Source organism: Mus caroli, chromosome 11 (assembly GCF_900094665.2).
Source record: "Mus caroli chromosome 11, CAROLI_EIJ_v1.1, whole genome shotgun sequence".
NCBI classification, from domain to species: domain Eukaryota; kingdom Metazoa; phylum Chordata; class Mammalia; order Rodentia; family Muridae; genus Mus; species Mus caroli.
The window spans coordinates 73,150,617-73,172,615 of NC_034580.1; the positions used below are offsets into that span (position 1 = coordinate 73,150,617).

Consider the following 21,999-nt stretch of genomic DNA (forward strand, 5'->3'; position numbering starts at 1 on the left):
ATGCATACAGGTAGGAGAGAACCCACAAGGTATCCTCTAACCTCCACACATATAAAATAATTAAGAAAATTAAAAACCCCAAAAGGAAAGTGTATCTAATCAGCTACCCACCAAGGGAGAGTGTGAATATCCAGAGTACCTGGTTTGCTGCTTGGCACTATAGGCCATTAGGTGAAGCTTTCACACCTAACTGACCTGCGTTCTAACCCCGCTGTGATCCCTTTTGTTCTGTTCTGCTTCAGTGAGCGTAACAAGTATCTATGCAGGAATTTGCTACAATGGACCTAATAAGTGAAAAACCAGAAAATGCTGGGTGGCTTTAGAAAAGAACATAATAATTGGGTGAGATGGTGCTCGCCTTTAATCTCACTCAGCACTAAGGAGGCAGAGGAAGACAGATCTCTTAAAAGTTCAAGGCCAGCCTTGTCTACATAGTGAGTTCCAGGCCAGCCAAGGCTACATAATAAGACCTTGTCTCCAGGATATAAAAGAAGGCAGGCAGGCAGGCACATAATGCCTAGAAGAACAAACGGAAAATTAAGAGTGAGAATAATATAAAAATCGTAAAGCTAACACGTACTTTCAAGCCGGTGTAAGTAAGGCCACTGTGCGCCCTGCGGTGAGCATGCGAGTCTCGTGGCCTAACTTGCTGACAGGAGGAAAGTGGGACAAGACTTAAAGGTTACAGTGACTACAGCAGAGCAGATGGGAACACCCAGGAAAGGACTGCATGGTAAGAGTCCCCCTGTGCCTTTGTGCACTTGTTTGGTGAGAACATGACCTGAACAGGACCATTTATCTCTCCTCAGCAAACTTTAGTCAAGGAAGTTTACAGCAGTAACACGCAGCACATACCTCGCTTAGCTCAGGGAAGTTGTCCTGTTGACAGAAGGGGCACTGCCACAGCCCTGTCTCATCATTTCGGATGGCCTGGTCATAGCTCTCACCCTGTGGGCGCCTGTGAGCAATGCCGGTAACATTACAGATGATAAGCTTTCCTGTAGGAAAGAAAGCAAGTTAACAGGACGGAGAGGCAGATCTATCTACAGAGATCTGACTCCTACCCACCCACTCCCTTTGCGGACACAACATCCATCTTCTGGCATCTCTGTTGATTTCTTTCTCATCCTGGAGGACAGAGACCTTCCCTGGACTCAATACCAGGGAATGATGCCTAGAAGACGACTCCATGATGTCCAAAGCAAGCTACAAGTACAACTTTACTTCTATTCTGGCAGTGCTGGGTACTGAACTCAGGGCTCTGCAGTCACTAGGAAGTGCTCCAGCAGTGAGCTATCAAGTCCTCCTTTCACTTTGTACTGTGAGACCCACTCTCACCAAGGCTGTACTTAAATTTTATAATTTTCCTGTGTCACCCTCCCAAGACGGTGATGTATCAACCGATGCCTGCATCAACAAGTGTAACTTGATCTCAATTTTGACTTCCAGTCTAGGTCCTACATTCTTTCCCAAGAGCTGAACTGGTCAATTTTGTTCACTTGACACAAACTAGAGAAACCTGAGAAGAGGAAACCTCAAATGTGGAATTAACTCAATCAGATTGGCATGTGGACACTTCTTAGGGGGGCATTTTTTTTTTTTTTTTTGGACTGCTAACTGATGTCGGAGGGCTTAGCCTACTGTGGGCAGTACCACCCTGACAAGTAGTCCTGAATGTGGAAGAAAGGAAGAGGAACAGGAGCCGGAGAGCAAGCCAGTAAGCAGCGTTCCTCCAGGTGCAGTGCACGCCTGGAGCTCCTTTCTTGGCTCCCTCCATGATGGACTCTAGCCTGTAAGATGTAATAAGCCCTTTCCTCCTCAAAAGTCGCTTTTGGTCAGTGTTTTATCACAGCAGCAGGAAAGCAAACTAGGACAGACGATCTCTTGGTCTTCTTCACCTGAGGTGTAAACCTATCTTTGTTAGTTTGTTTTTCAAGACAGAGCTTCTTTGTGTAGCCTTAGCTGTCCTGGAACTTGCTGTAGACAGATCTGCCTACTTCTGTTCCCCCCGGTGCTGGGATTAAAGGCTTGTGCCATCATACCCTGTAAATCTATCTTAATTTCAACTGGAATCACTTTTCAGTTTATATGCATGCCGTATTAAGTACCCTCAGTCCCCCAACACAGCATTCCCCGAGTATAAATACAGCCTTCATAACTTACCAATGTAGAAGGTCTCTGGCGTCTCTTTGGTTAACATATTGAAGATCTCCTCTGTGTTAGGAGAGCGGTAGGCTGTCCGGAGGTCCTTATACCTACAACTGAGCTCTGCTCGGATGTCATAGAGTGTGATGTGCTTGTCACCATAGCCCTAAAGAAAAGGTACACTGGAATTTTTCTGACAGGAGGCGGCAGGCAGTTTTGCACTGTCCATGCTTTTCTTTCCTGTCAGCATTTACTACAGGAAATTCTTTGCTTCTTCTCCTCCCACCTTCTCCCTCAACGGTGTGTATGTCATCCAAGTGGCCCCTGAATGTGCCATCTTCCTGCCTTAACCTCCTAAGTAGCTAGGATTAGTTATTACAGGTGTGTGTCACTGCTCCTACCTCAATAAAGACAGTTTCAAGGTCACCCACAGGATACTGTTCTGTAAAGTACATGCTTCAGTACATACCCCATGTATAAAGGAAGCAATGCAAAGCCCCACAGTTGGAAGGAGGAATCAGGGCTCCCCTGTCCTGCCCTCGCTTTAAGGATGTAGTACCTGACCCTTTTCCTGACTCACTAGTGAGTGACCAAAAGCTTCCTTCAAGAGACCTAGAACAGCACGGGTGAGCATCAAGGCTCTAGTACAGCAGTATCAGGGCTTTCTGGACATCTGCTACCCAAGTCCCTTTCGACACGGCTGCTTGAGATGAGTTCTTGCCTGCCAGGGGCTGTCATCACCTACCTGTCTTTCTAGTTCTTCTGCAAAGGCATCAAGATCTAAATCCTTCAGTCGCTCTGGGTTTTCCAAGATTTCCTCAAGGGCTCCAGCAGGATTAGCATCTTCTGCAGACTCATCGTATTCTAAGGCATCCACTGCCATCTTTCTGGCCCACTCATACGTTTCAGGGTGGACTCGAGAGCCATCAAGAACTTCAATGTATGAGTCAGTGCTGGAGGAAAGGCAGAATTGGAGCAAGATTAAAAACTGGAAGTTTCAATTAACAACCCAAATGTCCACCAATGTGGAACTGGCTGGGCAAACCAGGGCACTCCATATGATGGAATACTACATAGCCATTAAAAAGAATGAAGTAAATTTATGTTTGCTGACATGGGGAGATGGCCATGATATACTGATAGTGAAAAAAATGCACTGCAAAACACTATGAACCATGTGATCTCATTTTTGAAGTAAATGAGTAGTTAGTAAATGCATAGCAAAAATAAAATTTAGAAAATTGTAGTATACATAAAAACTGTTATGGTATTTTTCTCTGGGGGGTGGAATTATGGGGGACTTCCACTTTCTGTATAATAGTTCTTTCTGTTGAATTTTATATAGTGAACTTATGAGTCATAATATAAAACAAGAAGGGGGAAGAAAAGCTCTGAAAATTTGCTGGTAGCTGTTTTCCCCCATAAAGCCTTCCCAGGCTGGTCTTGCCCGTGCACTCACATGGGCCTATGTTATTCGTGGAGTGTTACAGCAAAGCTGAGTGGAAAATGAAGTTTTAGAACTTGAAGCCTATTTCCCCACTGACTTCCATTACTGAATGAGGAGCTATGTGCCCGTGGAAAAGATCCTCCAAAGACTGAGTTGATAACTTCTGGAGAGGAAGAGGTCAATAGTGAAGTCTCAGTACCGCCATCCTAAAACAACAAATCTCCCCGTCCTGAACCTTTCTCTTCACACCCATGCTTGTTCCCACGGCCCCTTGCTGTTCCCAACCTCATCTGCCTGTGACAAACCCTGAGCACAAAGCTCTGCTTTCTCCTGGAAGAGATGCTGGTGTTTTTGTGTCCCTCTCTCATGTAAACGCCTCTCACTGATCTTTTCCATAAGACAGGGGCAGCTTCTTACCTTTTCTTTAAAACACTTCCTAATTTCAATGGTCTGGGGCCCTTTCAAAGGCCTAATTCCCTGAAGCCCCAAATTAATGCCCAAGGAATTGCTCCTGGCCTGTCTAAGCAGAGGGTATCACCTGTCCCCCAGAGAAGCAGTGTCGATCTTGAGGAAGCCAGCACAATTCATGAAGACTTTGGGACCCATATGACACATGGTGACCAGCTGAGTCCGGCTCTCGAGTCGAGTGTTGTTCTGTTTCAAAATCTAGGGAAGAGGGCTGGAAGTGAGTGGGGCAGTAACTGGGACCTGCCTTCCTAGAGTGCTTTCTGGCTTCTGTCAAATACTTTGTCACAACTCTGTCAGACTCAGTATCTGGACACCATGTTATCACCCAATAATGCCTTTAATGGGCTACACCTTACCTATCAGACTAGGAATAGCTGGGTGTAGTGGCACACCCGTGTAGTGCTAGCATATCAGACAGTAAGAGAGAATAGGAGTTCAAGGTCCACTTCAGCTACAAAATAAGGCCACCCATGGCTACATAAAACTCTTCCTCAAGAAACAAAAACAAGCCCAGGCAGTGGTGGCACATGCCTTTAATCCAAGCACTTGGGAGGGTCAGTCCGAGGCCAGCCTGGTCTTCAGAGCAAGTCCCAGGACAGCCAGGGCTACACAGAGAAACCCTGTCTCAAAAAAACTACCAACTAACCGAAACCTCCAACCAAACCAAAAGATCACATGTAACTACATGGCTTGAAAGTGTGTCAGCACATGCAGAATTAGTATCATTCACATCAGAAAAACATTGTTGTGAATGGTGGTGAAGCTTTCTCTGAAATTCCTTGTTTCCATTGGAAGAAGAAATTCAGCTCTTCTGGTTTTTCCATCATGGCTTATGGTCATTGTATTATATACAGTATAGCATAGCATAGCATAGCACAGAGCTATGCATAGCGAGGAGCAGGGTTGGCCCCTCTGGGCCTGAGGTTGGACTCTGACACTCAATGGGCTAAGTAATTCTCAACAACCTACTTTACCTCTCTGATCTGTCAATCATATTGGCAAAAATTCTTCACACTTAACGAAATGATTGTTTTTAATCAATACAAGCTTACCTTCAGCAGGTGGGTCCCTTTTCGGGGTCCCAGACCACAGACATACTGGATCAAGGCCTGGCTGTAAGGATGGGCAATGGCACGGTTGACATCGACCCCGACTTCATTGACCCGATTGATGAATTCACAGTACAAGGCGTTGAGCAGCTCCTCTTTCACAACATGCTCCTAGCAACACAGCAGCAGTAAGGTTACCGTGCCTTCTTACCCTCCTGGCCTACTTGCCAATCCTACTCACCTGCAAGGGATGAAACTTGAGACATAGGATGTCTTCATCTGAGCTGCACACCTGGGCAAATTCTATCAGAGGGTCTTGGATACGCCGGGCTAGAGAGACAGCTTGTCTCAAAACTGGTGGATAATCCCGGAACTCTGCCTAGAACCAAAGAAAGGTCACAGAACCTTAAGAGTGTTCTCAGTGACCAGGAAGAGAGAGACCATACCACCCTGGCCGGAGGCCACTCTCTTATCTTCTTTGAGCCCTTCCTTTCCTAGAATCACTTTAATCTCTGCAGTTGCCAACCTGAACTATGCCTGGTAGCCCAGGAAGTGTGTGAGTAGGTAAATTAACATGCCTAACCTGGACAACCTGTATTTCCTGTCCAGTCTCTGTGAGGTCTAGAGCAGTCCCCAGAGCAAGCCTTGAGGTAGGGAGTCAGCATTACCTCTGATTTCTTGCTGTTCATGTACAGAATGGCCAGCTCATTGTCAACCAGCTCCACCCCAATAGAAGACAGCTGTTGGCCTTGGTCCAGTTCATGCACTATCCGCTTCACATCCTCAATCAACATCTGGGCATCCCTAGAAGGTTGAGCAGTACTGGTTAAAGGATGCCCTTCCTCAAGGGTGGAGAGTGTTTTGACTGATGCGTGAATGTGGAGAGAAGAGCTTTAAAGACAAAGAACCACATCTCCAGAGAAACCCAAGGATGTCAACATCACCCCCAGACACAAAGCCTCTGCTCCGGACTGTACCTGATTTAGCAATAAGAGGTGAGGACTGGGTCACAGCCTTGCCCCAGGCTTTCCCAGAGCCCTGCGCTCCTCCTTACCTGTTCTCTCCTGCGACAGTGACCACATGAGGCTTCTTATTCACAAGAAACTTCTTTAGGGTTTCAATATCTTGAGCCTGAATTAAAAGAAAATTGTAGCTGAACAGCTCTGAGCATGGAAAGTTTTCTGGGTACAGTGGTATGTCTTTAATTCCAGCATTTGGGAGGCAGAGGCAAGCAAATCTCTATGAGTTTGAAGTCAGCCTGGCCTACAAGGGAGTTCCAGGACTATAACACAAAGAAACCCTGTCTCAGGAAAAACAAAAGAACAATCAACACCCCCCCCCTTAAAAAAACAAGAACATAAACCATAGTTGTTAACTTTGTTAAATTTTTTAGAATAAGGGTCTTATAAAATTTTAAGATATCATTATGATAAGTCTACAGAGTGACTTCTAGGACAGCAAGAGCTACACAGAGAAACCCTGTCTCAAAAAACCAAAAAAAAAAAAAAAAAAAAAAAAAAAAAAAAAAAAAAAAAAAAAAAAAAAAAAAAAAAAGAAAGAAAGAAAGAAAGAAAAGGAAAAAGAAATTCAGAAATATTTCAAATTCAGCCTTCTTATGAAAAAAGAGGTGATGACTGGCAGAAGCAGGGAGAGGCTGGCGTAATTCCCCAATGGCTTTCAGCTCATGGGACAGTGTGACCCAGATGCTGGTAAGAAGAGAAGCAGCCAAGACAGATGTAGAGGGACACAGGCCTGTGGCACTGGCTGCATACCAGAGACAAACCACACCCAGTAACTGAGTGCCATCTACTGCCTGCAGAATTAAGACAGACTTCCAGAGATGAGATAGTTATAAAATATTACAATGGGTATCAGAGCCGGCCTTTAAACCCAGCACTTGGGAGGCAGAGGTAAATGGATCTCTGCGAGTTCAAGGTCAGCCAAGGCTACACAGTGAAATACTATCTCAAAAAACCAAAACAACAACAACAACAAAAAATGGGAATCAAAGTATCAGTAGATAAGCAGTGTGGTTTACTGGTTTTTTACGTGGTGGTGGTGGTGCATGCTTTTAATCCCAACAATGGAGGGGCACCAGGGAGGGTAGAGGAAGGCAGATCTCTGAGTTCAAAGCCAGCCTGGTCTACATCTGATACTCTTCCCTAAGGTTATCACGTTCTTCTGGCGTATACTTAGTGATACACTTATTTATGTGAGTTTCTGTCGTTTTGATCTCGCTGATTGCAGAGTGCACCCCGGGTGCACACACGTGACCAGTGTTGGAGAGATTTACCTTCTTTTCCCGCTCCTCTTCTCTCCATGCAGTTCGCCGTTTGGTAAAATGGGGCAGGCGGAGGAAATCAGTCACTTCTCCTTCACCATTGACTAGGGCACAGAACACAGGGTGATCTCTGCCAGCCAGACAGACACGGAGAGAACAGCGCAACAGTTAGCAATCTGAACCATGAATGGGAAGAAGAAAACATAAAAGACAGAGAGAGATGGTGCAGGGCAGGCAGGTACCTGGCAGAGGAGAAAGCAATGCCTAGGACTCGGATGCCCTTCCCCTGGTTCTCATCCATAAAGTCGTCGTCCTCCTCTACCTGCTGATCTGGTCGGTAGGGTGCCACTCTCAACCAGTTGTAGAGCTTTCGGCTACAGGCCTAAAGGAAAGACCCAGCAGACACTGTGGTCACCAGGGCCTTCAAGCGGACAAAGGCATGTATTCATGGGAGCACATCTTCCTAGCTACTTGGCAGGCTTACAAGTAGTTCTACAAAGAAGGAAAGCTAGGGCATTGTGGCATGAGCACACAGGAGGATCACAAGGTCAGCCTGGGCTACAGAGAGAGAGAGAGAGAGTGTGTGTATGGAGATGGACAAGTCTCAGCAGGTAAAGAAAGGACCCCGCTGCCAGTTCTGACAACCCGAGTTCAATCCATGGGAACCACATAGCAGAAGGGGAGAATCAATTTCTGAAAGGTAACCTTGCCCTTCACATATCTGTGCATATACCCATACACATAATCAATAAATAAATATAACAGACCAAAATGAGTTTAGGGCTAGGGTTGTATGCTCAGTAGTAGAATACTTACTTGCCTACTTGTGCAAGGCCTTGGGTTAACTACCTAGTGCCACCCCAGAGAGGACAGAGGCATGAGCTTGTAGCCCTCACCTTCACAACACTCTCCCTGGCCTCAGCTAGCAGCTTGTTCTTAAGTTCCTTGGCCATTTGCACGTAGAGGAACTGCTGCAGAGCTCGCTCGATGGCCATAGTGCGCTGCCGGTTCCATTCCTGTACTTGGTGGCTGAACTCATCCCGGTAGTAAAACTGCTTGATCTCCTCAAAATACGTCTGGTCATTACCATACCTGAAGAAACACACAAAGCTCTGGTCCTGACAGAGAAGACAACGCTCAGACATGCACGAGTGAGCCAACGACGAGCTCGCGTAACTCAGAAATGGTGGTTTGCCTTCCTGAGAGCTGCCCTCCTGCCTCCAACTTCTTCCAGCCCAAGGCTTCACTTACCCTTCCACTCCCTTCATATCTATGCTGATGTCAATGGTGAGCAGCCCTTCATCCTCAGCCAGGCCTATCTTGAGGAACTGGTCATCTCTCAGCTCTTTAACAGGCTTGTTCTTTAAGTACTTAAAAGAGTAAGCGTAGTGGGCCTCATCCACATCCTAAAGTCATGGAGAGCGGGGCGTGAGCAGGGAGGCAGTGCTTGCTCAGGGAGGAGAGGCTGCCATTGGGCTCCACATAGATGCAGTTTAGAACAGTCGCCCTTTCCCCAACTTACCTTTCTACCTTTCTTGGTTGGGGTTATGTTTAGCTTGGCTCTCTCCTGAAAGGTTTGTCTCAGCACCTGTCTGACAAGGGGCTCCCTGGCAATCTGTAGTGCAACCATGTATCGGGCACCTTCAAGCACAGCTTCTGGTGTAGGGAACTGGCTGTGGGGACAACAGTGGAGCTGCAGGATGAGGGTGTCTCAGTGTTCGGGTCACTCTTCCTGCTGGTCCACTACTGCATACCCACCTGCACACGTAATCTTTGGCCAGCTCCAAAGGCTCTGCGGGGAACTGCTCTGTCTCGTGGCGTTGGTAGCTGTCACGGAGGTTCTCCCCAAACTGCTCAGGTGTGAGGCCAAACTTTTTGGCCAGGCCATCTACAGCAAACAGAAGAGTGACAGGTGAAGCTGCAGCCACCCAGCAGAATGCTCAGTGGTTACAGGGACAGCAGCTGTCTTGGAAATCAGACAACAAGACAATTAGCAGGCAGGGCAGGTCACCAAAAGGCAACAAATAAAACCTGACTTTAATCACCTGGAAGACTTAACTACTTTAGAAATTCAAGAGCCACCGGACAGACAATCGTAGGGAAGGGGATATATAAAGATAGTTGGGGAACGAGTGTTCACGGAGACCTGGGTAAGTAACTAAGGCATTCTTTCTTGTTCCTGTCCACTAGGGGATTATTGCAACTGTTTCCTTATTTAAAGCTATAATGCCTAGGTGACAAAGAAGGTGGTCTGTACCTAGCCCGGCACTCTGGCAGATGGTATACATGTCTCGGCGGGAGGCTTGCTTGAGCTCTGGTCCCCTCTGTTCCTCATCTTCAGCCTCCTCACCTTCACCTGGAAACAAAATTTGAGGTCAGTCAGCTCTTGTTTCTCAGGTGCTTCCAAGGATCTTAGAAAGCTCCGAGGACGCGCACCCCAACCAGTGACGGAGCATCCCTTCTCTGCACGCACCTTCTTCGTCGCCATCCTCCTTTATGCGTTTCAGCTTCTTCCGGCTAGCCTTGGCAGCATTCTGCATCTTGGGGATGTCACGGCCGTAGTAAAGTAAGAAATGGTTGTAGACGTCTTTCAGTTCATCCATTGACTGAACATCTTTGAGCCTAAAGGGGAAAGGTGCAGCATCCCGTTACTGAGCGAGCTCTGCTGTAAGGTGTCTAGGTCCCAGAAGGCAACATCAAGTAGGACGAACAAAGTCATACAATAGTCCCTAGCTTCAGCTCAAGTACAGCTAAGGTATCTTAAGGAAATGCAACTTGTTGGGAGCGGCAGTGCATGATTGAATATTTAGAGACTGAAGCTAGAAGCTTGCTTCAAGTCTGAGGTAAGCCTGGGACATTCAGCAACATCCTACTTCAAAAACAAACAAGAGCCGGGTGGTGGTGGCGCACGCCTTTAATCCCAGCACTTGGGAGGAAGAGGCAGGCGGATTTCTAAATTCGAGGCCAGCCTGGTCTACAGAGTGAGTTCCAGGACAGCCAGGGCTACACAGAGAAACCCTGTCTCAAAAACCAAAAAAAAAAAAAAAAAACCCCAAAACCCAAACCAACAAGAAAGCCGGGTGTGAGAGCTGGGAGTATGAGCAGCCTGAGGCCAGACTGTATTATAGGAGATCTTGTAACAAGATATACACACTTGCACAAAATAAGGACACAAACGTACACAAACTGAAATGATCAGTGGTAATTATTAGAAGTGAAGTCAGGTATGGCAGGACACCCCTGTAATCTCAGTACTAGAAAGACAGACGAACTAGATTATAAGTCTGAGATCAGTCTGGGCTGCACAGTAAGACTTTGTCTCAAGAGAAAAAAGTGGTATAAGGAAGAGGCAGACACAGATGTGCTTAGTGAAGTTCAAAGTCCTTGAAAGTACTTCTTAGCGTAAGTACTACCCACCCAAACTATCTGTTGCCCTCCAATACCACATTGTTCAGGCTCCCAAATTACTTTCCAATTATAAAGTGTTTCTTCTTATGCAACCTTCTGTACACTGGGTAAATGTACATATTACCTGATAGGAACACCCGACACGGGCTGGTGAGATGGCTCAGACTGAAAGCACTTGCCACTGTATAGCCTGATACCTTTCCTGTTTGCCTTTTTTTTTTTTAAGTTTGAGACAAACATTATGTTGCCCAATTCTGGTGCTGGGATTACAGGTATGGGACATCACACCTAACTTGAATTTCTGATTTTTTTTAACAATTTAATTTTAGTAAAGAAATCAATTTGTTTTTTATCTACCAATACGGAAAACCAAAATGAATGTCAGACCCCTCCCCCATAGGCTCCCCTGTATATGGCTCAAGCTAACCTTGAACTCACGATCTTCCCAGCTCTACCTCTCCAGTTACAGAAGTGGACCACCACTCAGCTACAAAGTCCACTTTTAGCTGGGCGCGGTGGATAAGCCTTTAGTCCTAGTACTTGGGAGGCAGAGGCAGGAAGATTTCTGAGTTCAAGGCCAGCCTGATGAGTTCTAAAGCAGGAGCTACATAGGAGACCCTGTCTTGAAAAGATAAACACAAAGAACGAAGTTTTTGATGTATTGACAATTTGGACTCTTAAAGGCTGCGGACCCATGCTGTAAATTCTGCAAAGCAACAGTGCTCCTGAGGACCTGCCTTCAGCCTGCAGGCTCCCAGTAACAAAGTTAGCCCTGCAGTCCTACCTCTCCATGTCAGTAGTATCTAGAGCCCGGATGCCATCAGCAAGAGGTTTGTCAGGGTCAGCAGAGATTTGTTCATACTGATAAGCCTGCATCTTCTCAAACAGCCGTGTTAGGTTCTCTTTGCGGATTCTCAGCTGAGTCCACTAGGGCAGAGGAAGGCAGGAGTGAGGACTGGGGTTCAGGCTCTGGAGACTCAGGTCTGCTGCTCCCTTTAGCAAAGCCCCAATGTGGGAAGCTGGCAGTCCTGGAGGTCAGAGCTGCAGAACCCCATACTGGTTTTCCTCCACCCAGTTCTCAGCTCCTTGTGGGCCTTTTGTCCATGTTACCTTCTCATCCCACTGCCACACCCTCCACAGGTCATTGATGTGCAGCTCAGGTTCCACATACTCCTTTCGGTAGAAGGCAATGAAAGGCACCTATGGTAGCAAGGACACTGCTGTCATCCAGAAGAAAGATCTGAAAGTGTCTCTTCTGCTGGAAGATAATTATTTCCTAGACTAAAAGCTCCACAAAATTCAAATTAGAAGAAAGCCCTCGCCAACTGGCCTGACCAGTGAAGTGCTTTCCCTAGTGGAGGAGCTAAACTGCCAACAAGGTATCCTGTCCCCTGGATCACTAGTACCCTCTACAACTCCTGAGCTGAGGGACTCCTAAGGATGACACTTGACTTGTAGCTATCTCTTGCCTTATCCTCTATTTTCTAATGAATTTCTAACTACCGGGTTACCAGAGCTCATGGAGTTACCTCAAAATGCTGATTCCGCATGAAGCCCAGGGCCTCTTTGATCTTCTGAACTGTGCTGGGCCCTTTTCGACTGAAGCTACTAGTTGGCTGCCCACGGTCTAGGTAATCACAGCTGTCCTACAATAAGAAGCAAAACAAAACACAGTCAGCAAATCATGTTACCCTGTGTCTTACCACACAGAGCTTCTTAACATTCATAGACATTTTTCTTACATATACACATACAGTGCTCTTTCCATGCATAAAGAAGGAAGCGTCACACAGGGGAGGGACAGCTTCTCAGTCTTATGAACTGGTTTCTGAGTTGCATTGGAATTCTTGTTTTGTTTTGTTTTGTTTTGTTTTTTTAAAGCAATCTCTCTCTCTCTCTCATGTAAATACACTGTAGCTGTCTTCAGACACCTAAGAAGAGGCACCAGATCTCATTACAGATGGTTGTGAGCCACCATGTGGTTGCTGGGATTTGAACTCAGGACCTTCGGAAGAGAAGTCAGTGCTCTTATCTGCTGAGCCATCTCTCCAGCCCTAGAATTCTTTTTAACGTTTATTTACATGTACAGATGCTTTGCCTGCATGTATACCTGTGTACCAAGTGCGTGCCTGGTATCCTCAGAGGTCAGAGAGGGAGTGGGACCCTTAGAAGTACCGTTACAGGTAGCTGTGAACCACCATGTGGGTGCTGGGAACCAAACCCTCGTTCTCTGCAAGGCAACAAGGGCTCCTAACCACCAGCTTTCCAGCTTCTCAAGTTCAAGCTTGTGAGTACCTGGAGGGAGATGGTCGGTGTTGCGAAGGCATTTCTATAGATCCAGTCAGCTTCCTCTTCTAGCTCGTCATCTTCAGCTGCCTTGACTGGGATGGAGCGAAGCTGTAATGCATTAAGAGGGCGAGATAGCTTTATGTTATATTCTGCTTAGGAAAAAACCATATACCACTTTCACACAGCAGCATGTGATCCCCAGGAATGCAATTCTAGTGCCATGGAATGAGCATTTTTAGATCTGCTAAGAATCCCATTTCAGGGGCTGGTGAGATGGCTCAGTATCTGCACCCTGACTGCTCTTCCGAAGGTCCAGAGTTCAAATCCCAGCAACCACATGGTGGCTCACAACCACTCAAAATGAGATCTGACGCCCTCTTCTGGTGTGTCTGAAGACAGCTACAGTGTACTTATAATAAATAAGTAAATCTTTAAAAAAAAAAAAAAAAGGAATTCCATTTATGGGCTGGGGGTGTGTCTTGGTTGGCATTGCCTGGCATTCACAAAATCTCAGGACCACAACCTGGCAAGTGGTGTCTGCCTGTATCCCAGCACTCAAGAGTGGTGTCTGCCTGTATCCCAGCACTCAAGAGTGGTGTCTGCCTGTATCCCAGCACTCAAGAGTGGTGTCTGCCTGTATCCCAGCAATCAAGAGTGGTGTTTGCCTGTATCCCAGCAATCAAGAGGGTCAGGAATTTAAGGTCATCCTTGGCTACTTATTGAATTTGAGGCCAACCTGGACCACATGATAGCCTGTCTCAAAAACAAACAAAAACAATTAAAAAAAAAAGAGGCAACAAAAGAATGTCATTTCAAGCCGGGCGTGGTGGCGCACGCCTTTAATCCCAGCACTCGGGAGGCAGAGGCAGGCGGATTTCTGAGTTCAAGGCCAGCCTGGTCTACAAAGTGAGTGCCAGGACAGCCAGGGCTACACAGAGAAACCCTGTCTCGAAAAACAAACAAACAAACAAACAAAAAAAAAAAAACAAAAACAAAAGAATGTCATTTCAAAGTTAGTCTTGTAATCCTAGATCCTAAGAAGGCTGAGAAAGGAGGACCCCATGTTTAAGACTTGCTTGAGCTACAGAGTCAATTGGAAGCAGCCTAAGTTAAGAGTGTTTCAAAATAAAAAGTGCAGAGAGGACCAAGGATCTCACTCAACAGTAGCACCCTTTCCCACCTATGAGGCCCTAGTTTTAATTCTCAGTACTGCCAGGATTGATAGTTGGACTCACTAAACCTGGGTTACATGGGTTTCAAAGTCCATCATAGATACTACTCATTGTGGTTCTTACCTGGAACCTCTCAGGCAAGTCAGTGGCTCGGATTTCATTGTCCTGGTCTGTGAGGTGGCTGCTCTCCAGCTCACTGGGCTCGTACATCTCAAAGATGCTCCTGCGACTCACTCGTTTCTTGGTGGTCTTCTTGGGGCGCACTCGGATCTCACCTTCAGCCTCATCATCCTCGTACTCATAGTCTTCTTCCAGTTCTTCATCGTATTCATTGTATTTCTCAAATTCATCATAGTCAAAGTCCACACCGAAGATCTCCTGGGCTTCCTGCAGGGCTCTGTGTGTGAGAGTAAGAGGCAGGGGGCTCAGCGGGGAGAGGACACATGCAGCTCCTGCCCAGAAACTTTGCAAAGAGAAAGCCAGGTGGAAAACCACACTCAGTATGAAATAAATAGGTGGCTGAAGGCTTCCAGGCAAACTATTATCAGAAGATAAAAAGCCTACTTTTGACACCTGCCTAAGACAGGAACCAACATCACAGATAGTCGGGTCCTTTCTCTGCTTGGTGAGCATCTTCTGCCAAGACACTAGCACATCATAAACCCCTCAAACTTTCAGATATTAATGCAGGTTATCAGACCATCTATAAGGGAATACAATGGGCAGCAGAGGGATGCTGCACTCATGCTCAGGTGGAAATCGATTCTAATGGTTTGAGGACCTATACCTCAGAGTGCACAGTGACTGGAGAGAGAGTCGGATCACTGCCTAGCAGTGGTGACTTGAGGCACAGAACAAAACAGATCAGAGTTAGGGATATTCTAATTTTGGTACACGCCCATACAATGTCCTTATCATCACATGGCAACAGGGTGCACTTACGCATCTGTATATCCAGGGAGCTTTTTTCGCCATTTGGGTTTTTTCAGAGGCTGTCCATCATCATCCACAATGAAATCGTCAATATCTGGGTGGACAAGAAACAGGTTAGTGCTCAGTGGATAAACCTGGTTCCTGCTGAGGAGAAAATTGGGGAGGCACTTAAAAGGCCCTTCTCTGTTAAGGACCAGGAAATCTCAGCACCCACCCAATGCTGGCTTCCCTGTCCAACAATTGACATGTACCTGACTCCTCATCATCTTCCTCCTCTTCGTCTGGAGGGGCCATGGGGGCCTCTACAGCCTCCTGGCGTTCTTCCCCTTCTTCATCTTGGAAGATTTCCTCTGCAATGGCTTCCTTCTCGTGTTCCTCTTTGCCATATTCCTCTTCATCATCTTCATCATCATCAGACATTTTTTTGACACGTCGGTATTTTTGCTAGTATTGAGAAAAATGTGCCCTTTTAGGATGGGGTTTGTGTATGTCAATTGTAAGGATGTCTGCTGTCCAGGCTCATTTCTATATTCCTACCACAATTACATTTATCAAGTGAGATGGGAAAGAACACATTGAGTCATGTTTAACCAGCCTCAAGGCCCACCCTGCAAACTGGCAAATCTTTTTCTCATACGCTTTAGATCTGGGCCCCAAAGCATGATGCTACTAGTCATCCTTTTTTTTCCCTGGTGACCCCAGACTACTCGGGGAAAAGGGTAAAGAAAGCACTTACTCCTCGTTTGACTTTAACACCCAAATTCTCCTCAATGAGGTCAAAATCATCATCTTCCAGGCGGTCATCAAAAGATGCTAAAGACAACAAGGTGCCCACAATGAGACAAGGCTCTTCTTCACTGCAACTCTCGCCACCCGCGCCCCAAGCCCGCGCCCCCTGCCACCACCCCGCCCCAGGTGACAAGGGGACCTACGGCGTTTTCTCTTCTTGTGGCCAACATCGTCTTCTGAATCCCCAGAGTCGCTGCCCTCATCCTCCTCCCCTTCCTCTTCATCATCATCATCATTGATAAAGTCTTTCAGGTTGCCTCGCTCATCTTGATCATCTAGATTCTCCTCTTCCTCCTCCTCATCTGAAATCATGAAGATATGAGGCATGGAGATTAGGAAGAGGGGGTGGGTGCAGACTACCCACGTACTTAATTATCCCCCTGCCCTGCACCCAGTGACTAGGTGGCATGCTAATTCCTGCTTCACACTTAACAGCACAATGCAGGACTCAGAGCAGCAGCACCTGCAAAGGAAGGTGTCTCTCCCCCTTCATCACCTGGCTTTAAGAAAGATAATCTTCCCAATCACCTGGCTTCCTCAAGGCGTCACTAGAAGCTTTACACCTGCTGGTAACCCATTTCCCTCAAAGCAAAGCACAGACTCAGCACCTGTACTCCTTAGATCCTTTGGCTGAAAATTACACCCCCTTCCCCTTTAATGTTATTACCCAATTCCACTCTGTTGATGAACCTAAAGGTTAGAAAATGGGGTACATAAACATTCACAGGGTTAAGAGGAGGTAGCGCTGCCTACAGATTTATTTATCAGATCACTGTCTGCCCCACAGATGAATGTAAACTCACACTAGCACATATAACAGCTGTATCTTATTTTGTTTTCCTAGTTTTCTAAGTACTGTGTCTGGGAGACAGCAGTGTAATGCACTATGTGTTTCTAAGAATGACTGAACGTTCTCAAGCTGGTACCTCATGTGTGAGAACTCCTGTGCTCAGCCTGAGCCTTTCATCAGCAAGACTCCAACTATCCAAAGCTTAGGAATAGTGGGGAGAAGCTTGAGGCTGGGGCCTCCTCACCATCATCCTCCTCTTCCACAAACTTCTTGGTGACTCGAGGTACCACCTCGCCTTCATGATTGTATTCTTCTTCTGACTCTTCGGCCTCACTTTCCACAAAATCAGACATTGTTGCTGCTTCTCACAGCCTCCTTGAAGACTACAAAAGGAAAGGAAGAAGGAGAGGCAAAAAAAGACCCATGAGCCAGGTGTTAGTGACATACACTTTTAATCCCAGCACTCAGGAGGTAGAGGCAAGTGGATCTTTGTGAGTTCAAGGCCAGCTTGGTCTAAAGCATGAGTTTCAGGAAAGCCAGAGCTATACAGTAAGACCCTGTCTTATAACAAAGACACACGGTTTTAAAGAGAGCTCTTAAATCTTCCCACAAAATCCTGTAGCTATCTACCACCGCTTTGCCTACTCCATCTTACTCCTTAGTAAGAATGAGGAGGCTCACTCTGGAAGTGTGGCTCAATGGTAAGGGCTCACCTAGCATGCAGGAGGTCCAGAACCAGGAAACAATCAGATGGCTCCACATCTCCCATTTCCCATTGCTCCTAGTGTTATTGCTCTTGTATTTTTTTTTTTAAGATTTATTTATTTTCTATATATGAGCACCCTGTTGCTGACACACCAGAAAAGGGCATCAGAGCCGGGTGTGGTGGCGCACGCCTTTAATCCCAGCACTCGGGAGGAAGAGGCAGGCGGATTTCTGAGTTCAAGGCCAGTCTGGTCTATAAAGTGAGCTCCAGGACAGCTAGGGCTACACAGAGAAACCCTGTCTCGAAAAACCAAAAAGAAAGAAAGAAAAGAAAAGGGCATCAGATCCAATTACAGTTGGTTGTGAGCCACCATGTGATTGCTGGGAATTGAACTCATGACCTCTGGAGGAGCAGCCAGTGCTCTTAACTGCTGAGCCATCTCTCCAGCCCCTCCTCTTGTATTTTTAAAGGATGGCATTTAGCTTTCATCAGTATCATTTGTCTCCTCACTGTTCTTAGTGAGAAAGGATCTCACCCAGGCTGGCCTTGAATTCACAGCAATCCTCCTGCTTCTGCCTGTCCAGTGGTGGGATTACAGGAAGTAACCACCACATCTGGCTTGATTATTTCTCTTAGCCTAGGTGTTTTACTTGAAAATTTCCAGGCAGAATTGGGCAGATGAAGAAAGCACCTAGCACAGAGATGACTACATAGGTGAGGCTCTGATGGGAGGATGGGATTATAGGCCTTGTTCACAGGAAGACTGGAAACAGGAGCTGCCAGCACATGTGTGCTTTCACACATACTCTAGCAGAGTCAAGAGAAAAATCCCTGCCATGCATAGATACCCAGAGTTTGATCTCTGAGAATCTGAGGCCAGTCTGGTCCAGAGTGAGTTCCAGGTCTGCCAGGAATACACAAGACCTTGCCCCAACAAAGGGAAGGACAGGGAGGCCAGAGGGATGGCTGTGTTAAGAGCACTAGCTGTTCTGCTGTTCTTCCAGAGGACTCAGGTTTGATTCCCAACACCCACATGGCTTCTCAGAACCAACTGTGACCTCAGCTCCAGGAGATCCAATATCATTCTCTTCTGGTTCCAGGCACATATGTGGCACACAGACATACAAACAAAACATTCACATACATAAAATAAAAATAATAAAATTATTTTAAAAAAGAAAAATCCCTTTTTAATGGATTTAGTCACACTATGTAAACTTATTTTATGTTTATGAGTACATGGTAGCTTGTCTTCAGACACACCAGAAGAGGGCATCGGATCCCGTTATGGACACATGATGTAAACTTATGGCTGTTTGTATGACTGCTTGCTGGTTTGGAGAATTTGGCTAAAAAGAACCTCTTCAGAACTACGACCAAGCCATTAGTATCATTTCCCTCCTCATTTCACTTGTGTTGCTGTCATAAACGCTGCCCAGAAGTCCTCTAGAGGAGGGAAGAGTTAGTTGATTCACCTTATAATTCCAGGTCACATCCACCCCGGGGGCAGTAAAGGCAGAAACTCGAAGGCCAGGCTTGCTTGCTATTCTACATAGCACCACCTCTGACTCACTTCAAGAAACTCATTCACAGACAAGACACAGCAGGAACCATAAAGAAGGATGCTGCTTCTAGCTAGCTTGCTGATATGCTTCAGGACCAGTTGGTCCTTCCATAGGGAACTGGGCCCTCCTATATGCTCTTCCAGAGGTCCTGAGTTCAATTCCTACCAACCACACGGTGGCTCACAGCCATCTGTAATGGGATCTAATGTACTTTTCTGGTGTGTCTGAAAACAGCTACAGTGTGCTCATATAAATAAAAATAAATAAATCTTAAAAAAAAAAAAAAAATCAAGACAACCTCACAGACATACCCACAGGACAAATGACAATCTAATCTAAGCCTGTCTCAAAAAACCAACCGAAACAAACATCAACTTCTGACCTCCTCACCTAACACCCAGATCACCCAGAGAATGACAACAGGTGCACCCAAAGCCTGTTGAACTAAGTTTGATGTCTGGAGCCCATGGGTGAAGGAGAGAAAGGATTCCTGAAAATTGCTGTCTGATCTCTTCATGTACTGTGGATTATGGTCCTGTACACACAAACCATACACACAATAATAATAAAGATGATGCAGGTGATGAAAGTCGGTGAGATAGCTCGGTGGGTAAAAGTGCTTACTGTGCAACACCTGGTGACCTCCGTTCTTTCCTGGAACCATGTAAACATGGAGAAAACAACCCACAATCTTGTCTCTGTCATGTCTCCCTACTTCATCAATGAGTAATGGTGACGCATGCCTTTAATGCCTTTAAGGCAGAGGCAGGTGGGAGTTCAAGGCCAGCCTGGTCATAGAAAAATCCTGTCTTAAAAAAACAAAACAACCGGGCGTGGTGGTGCATGCCTTTAATCCCAGCACTTGGGAGGCAGAGGCAGGTGAATTTGTGGGTTCGAGGCCACCCTGGTCTACAAAGTGAGTTCCAGGACAGCCAAGGCTACACAGAGAAATCCTGATTTGAAAAATCCACAAAAAAAAAAAAAAAAAAAACCAAACAAGAACCTATAGTTTCTTTTTGGCTTTAGAGATACTGTCTCAATATAGCCCAAAGTGGCCGAACATTTGCCATCCAGCCAAGGATGAACCTGAAGTCTAGATCCTGCTGATTCTAACTGCCAAGTACTGAAATTACATGTGTAGACCTACAAAAGCAGCTAAGAACATAATTTCAATAAATGTTAACTGGGTTTCTTTTTTAAAAAATATTTTATTTTGTGGTCAGAAGGCTTAGCAATTAAGAGCTCTGGCTTCTCTTCCAGAGGACCAAGGTTCAATTCCCAACACCCACATGGATAGCCCCAGAGGAAAGGTACCTGAGGTTGTCCTCTGGCTTCTACATTCACATTTGTGTGCGCACGTGCACATACACTCATACACATACTATATATATGTATGTATGTATGTATATATACATACACAGACACACAGCGAAGGATAAGTTCAAGGTCAAAGACAGCTTGAGCTACCCGAGGGTCTATGGAAAAAAACAATAAAACAAGGCAACCCACTAAAATCCCATACATCAAACAAGTCAATAACCCCAGGATTCTACCTCAGAGCCTTAAAGCTGACTGCTACACCCCTCAGCTACCTCAGCTACCCTATACTACCCTATACTATCTGCGTATCCCTTTCCCACATCCCAGAGTAAAATTTTCTGGAAGACAGAGATCATACCCAGCTCAGGTATGACAAGAACCACGACAACAAATGACTGTACAGCAAAAGGCCCCCTGTGGTTCTGTACCAGAAAAGCTCTAACCCTCTAGGCGCTCTGTACAAATACAGGTGCCTAGTATCCATAACATAAATGTGGCGGCTGTGGTTCTGGAAGTCACCTGAACTGGTATCAACCAACACCATACCCAACTAAGATGAACCTTGTCAACAACATCAAGAACCAGCAGTAGCTGGTTAGGGATGTATCAGGACTGACGAGCATCTATCTAGTGTGCAGGAACCCTCTCTTCTATCCCTGCACTGTATACACTGAGCATGCTGGCTTTAAGCTCAGAGCTTCAGAGGTAGAGGAAGATCAGAAGTTCAAACTCATCCTCCAATTCATACTGAGTTTGAGCCAGGGCTACATGAGAGAGACCCTGTCCCTCCATATGCCCAATAACCCAAGTAGAAATTTTGGGTTCAGATGGTAAAGAAGCCAAAGGCTAAATTCTCAGTTGCCATTCTTTAAAAAAAAAACAAAAAAACAAAAAAACTATTTTAGTACTATTTTAGTGCCTGTCTGTACACTATGTGAAAGCTGGGGGCCTGAGAAAAAGCAGGACTACCTGTTGTCACGGAGCTGACTTGTCAAGTAGAAAGAAAGATGTGAAAATAAACCAACCATTCTAGTTACTAAGGTCTCTGTTTTGACTTTTTTCCTGTTTTTCTTCCCCCTCATTAGTTATTTTATTTATTTACATTTCAAGTGTTATCCCCCTTCCTGGTTTCCCCCTCCACAAATCCCTTATCCCATCCCCCCTTTCACCTCTATTTTGATTTTTTTTGTTTTTGTTTGTTTTTTGAGACAGGGTTTCTCTGCGTAGCCCTGGCTGTCCTGGAACTCACTTTGTAGACCAGGCTGGCCTCGAGCTCAGAAATCCGCCTGCCTCTGCCTCCCAAGCGCTGGGATTAAAGGCGTGTGCCACCACGCCCGGCTTATTTTGAGTTTTAAAAAACATTTATTTTATGTATGTGAGTGCTCTATCTGCATATTCACCTGCATGCCAAAAGTGGGAATCAGATCCTATTACAGATGGTTGTAAGCCACCATGTGGTTGCTGGGAATTGAACTCAGGACCTCTGGAAGAGCACCCGTCTATCTTTCCAGCCCTATTTTGAATTTTTATTTTTTTTATTTTATTTTATTTTTTTTTTGGTTTTTCGAGACAGGGTTTCTCTGTGTAGCCCTGGCTGTCCTGGCACTCACTTTGTAGACCAGGCTGGCCTCGAACTC

General features: G+C 45.9%; 1 protein-coding gene across 1 annotated transcript in view; it reads right to left on the bottom strand.

The window, feature by feature from the left end:
• Supt6h (SPT6 homolog, histone chaperone and transcription elongation factor) overlaps positions 1–21,999 on the bottom strand; it is a 39,598-nt gene that overhangs the window by 10,039 nt on the left and 7,560 nt on the right. The window contains exons 2-27 of the mRNA XM_021177464.2: positions 17,016–17,154; positions 16,125–16,283; positions 15,929–16,005; positions 15,444–15,636; positions 15,202–15,286; positions 14,383–14,656; positions 13,094–13,195; positions 12,328–12,444; positions 11,909–11,998; positions 11,583–11,725; positions 9,864–10,012; positions 9,648–9,746; positions 9,149–9,278; positions 8,913–9,063; positions 8,642–8,796; positions 8,287–8,482; positions 7,633–7,772; positions 7,403–7,520; positions 6,164–6,240; positions 5,778–5,913; positions 5,351–5,488; positions 5,113–5,280; positions 4,131–4,258; positions 2,891–3,098; positions 2,164–2,311; positions 856–998 (exon numbers count right to left, since the gene is read on the bottom strand). Of these exons, the coding sequence (XP_021033123.1) occupies positions 856–998; positions 2,164–2,311; positions 2,891–3,098; positions 4,131–4,258; positions 5,113–5,280; positions 5,351–5,488; positions 5,778–5,913; positions 6,164–6,240; positions 7,403–7,520; positions 7,633–7,772; positions 8,287–8,482; positions 8,642–8,796; positions 8,913–9,063; positions 9,149–9,278; positions 9,648–9,746; positions 9,864–10,012; positions 11,583–11,725; positions 11,909–11,998; positions 12,328–12,444; positions 13,094–13,195; positions 14,383–14,656; positions 15,202–15,286; positions 15,444–15,636; positions 15,929–16,005; positions 16,125–16,283; positions 17,016–17,124 (3,633 nt within the window). The 5' untranslated portion in view covers positions 17,125–17,154. The remainder of the gene's footprint in view (positions 1–855; positions 999–2,163; positions 2,312–2,890; positions 3,099–4,130; positions 4,259–5,112; positions 5,281–5,350; positions 5,489–5,777; positions 5,914–6,163; positions 6,241–7,402; positions 7,521–7,632; positions 7,773–8,286; positions 8,483–8,641; positions 8,797–8,912; positions 9,064–9,148; positions 9,279–9,647; positions 9,747–9,863; positions 10,013–11,582; positions 11,726–11,908; positions 11,999–12,327; positions 12,445–13,093; positions 13,196–14,382; positions 14,657–15,201; positions 15,287–15,443; positions 15,637–15,928; positions 16,006–16,124; positions 16,284–17,015; positions 17,155–21,999) is intronic.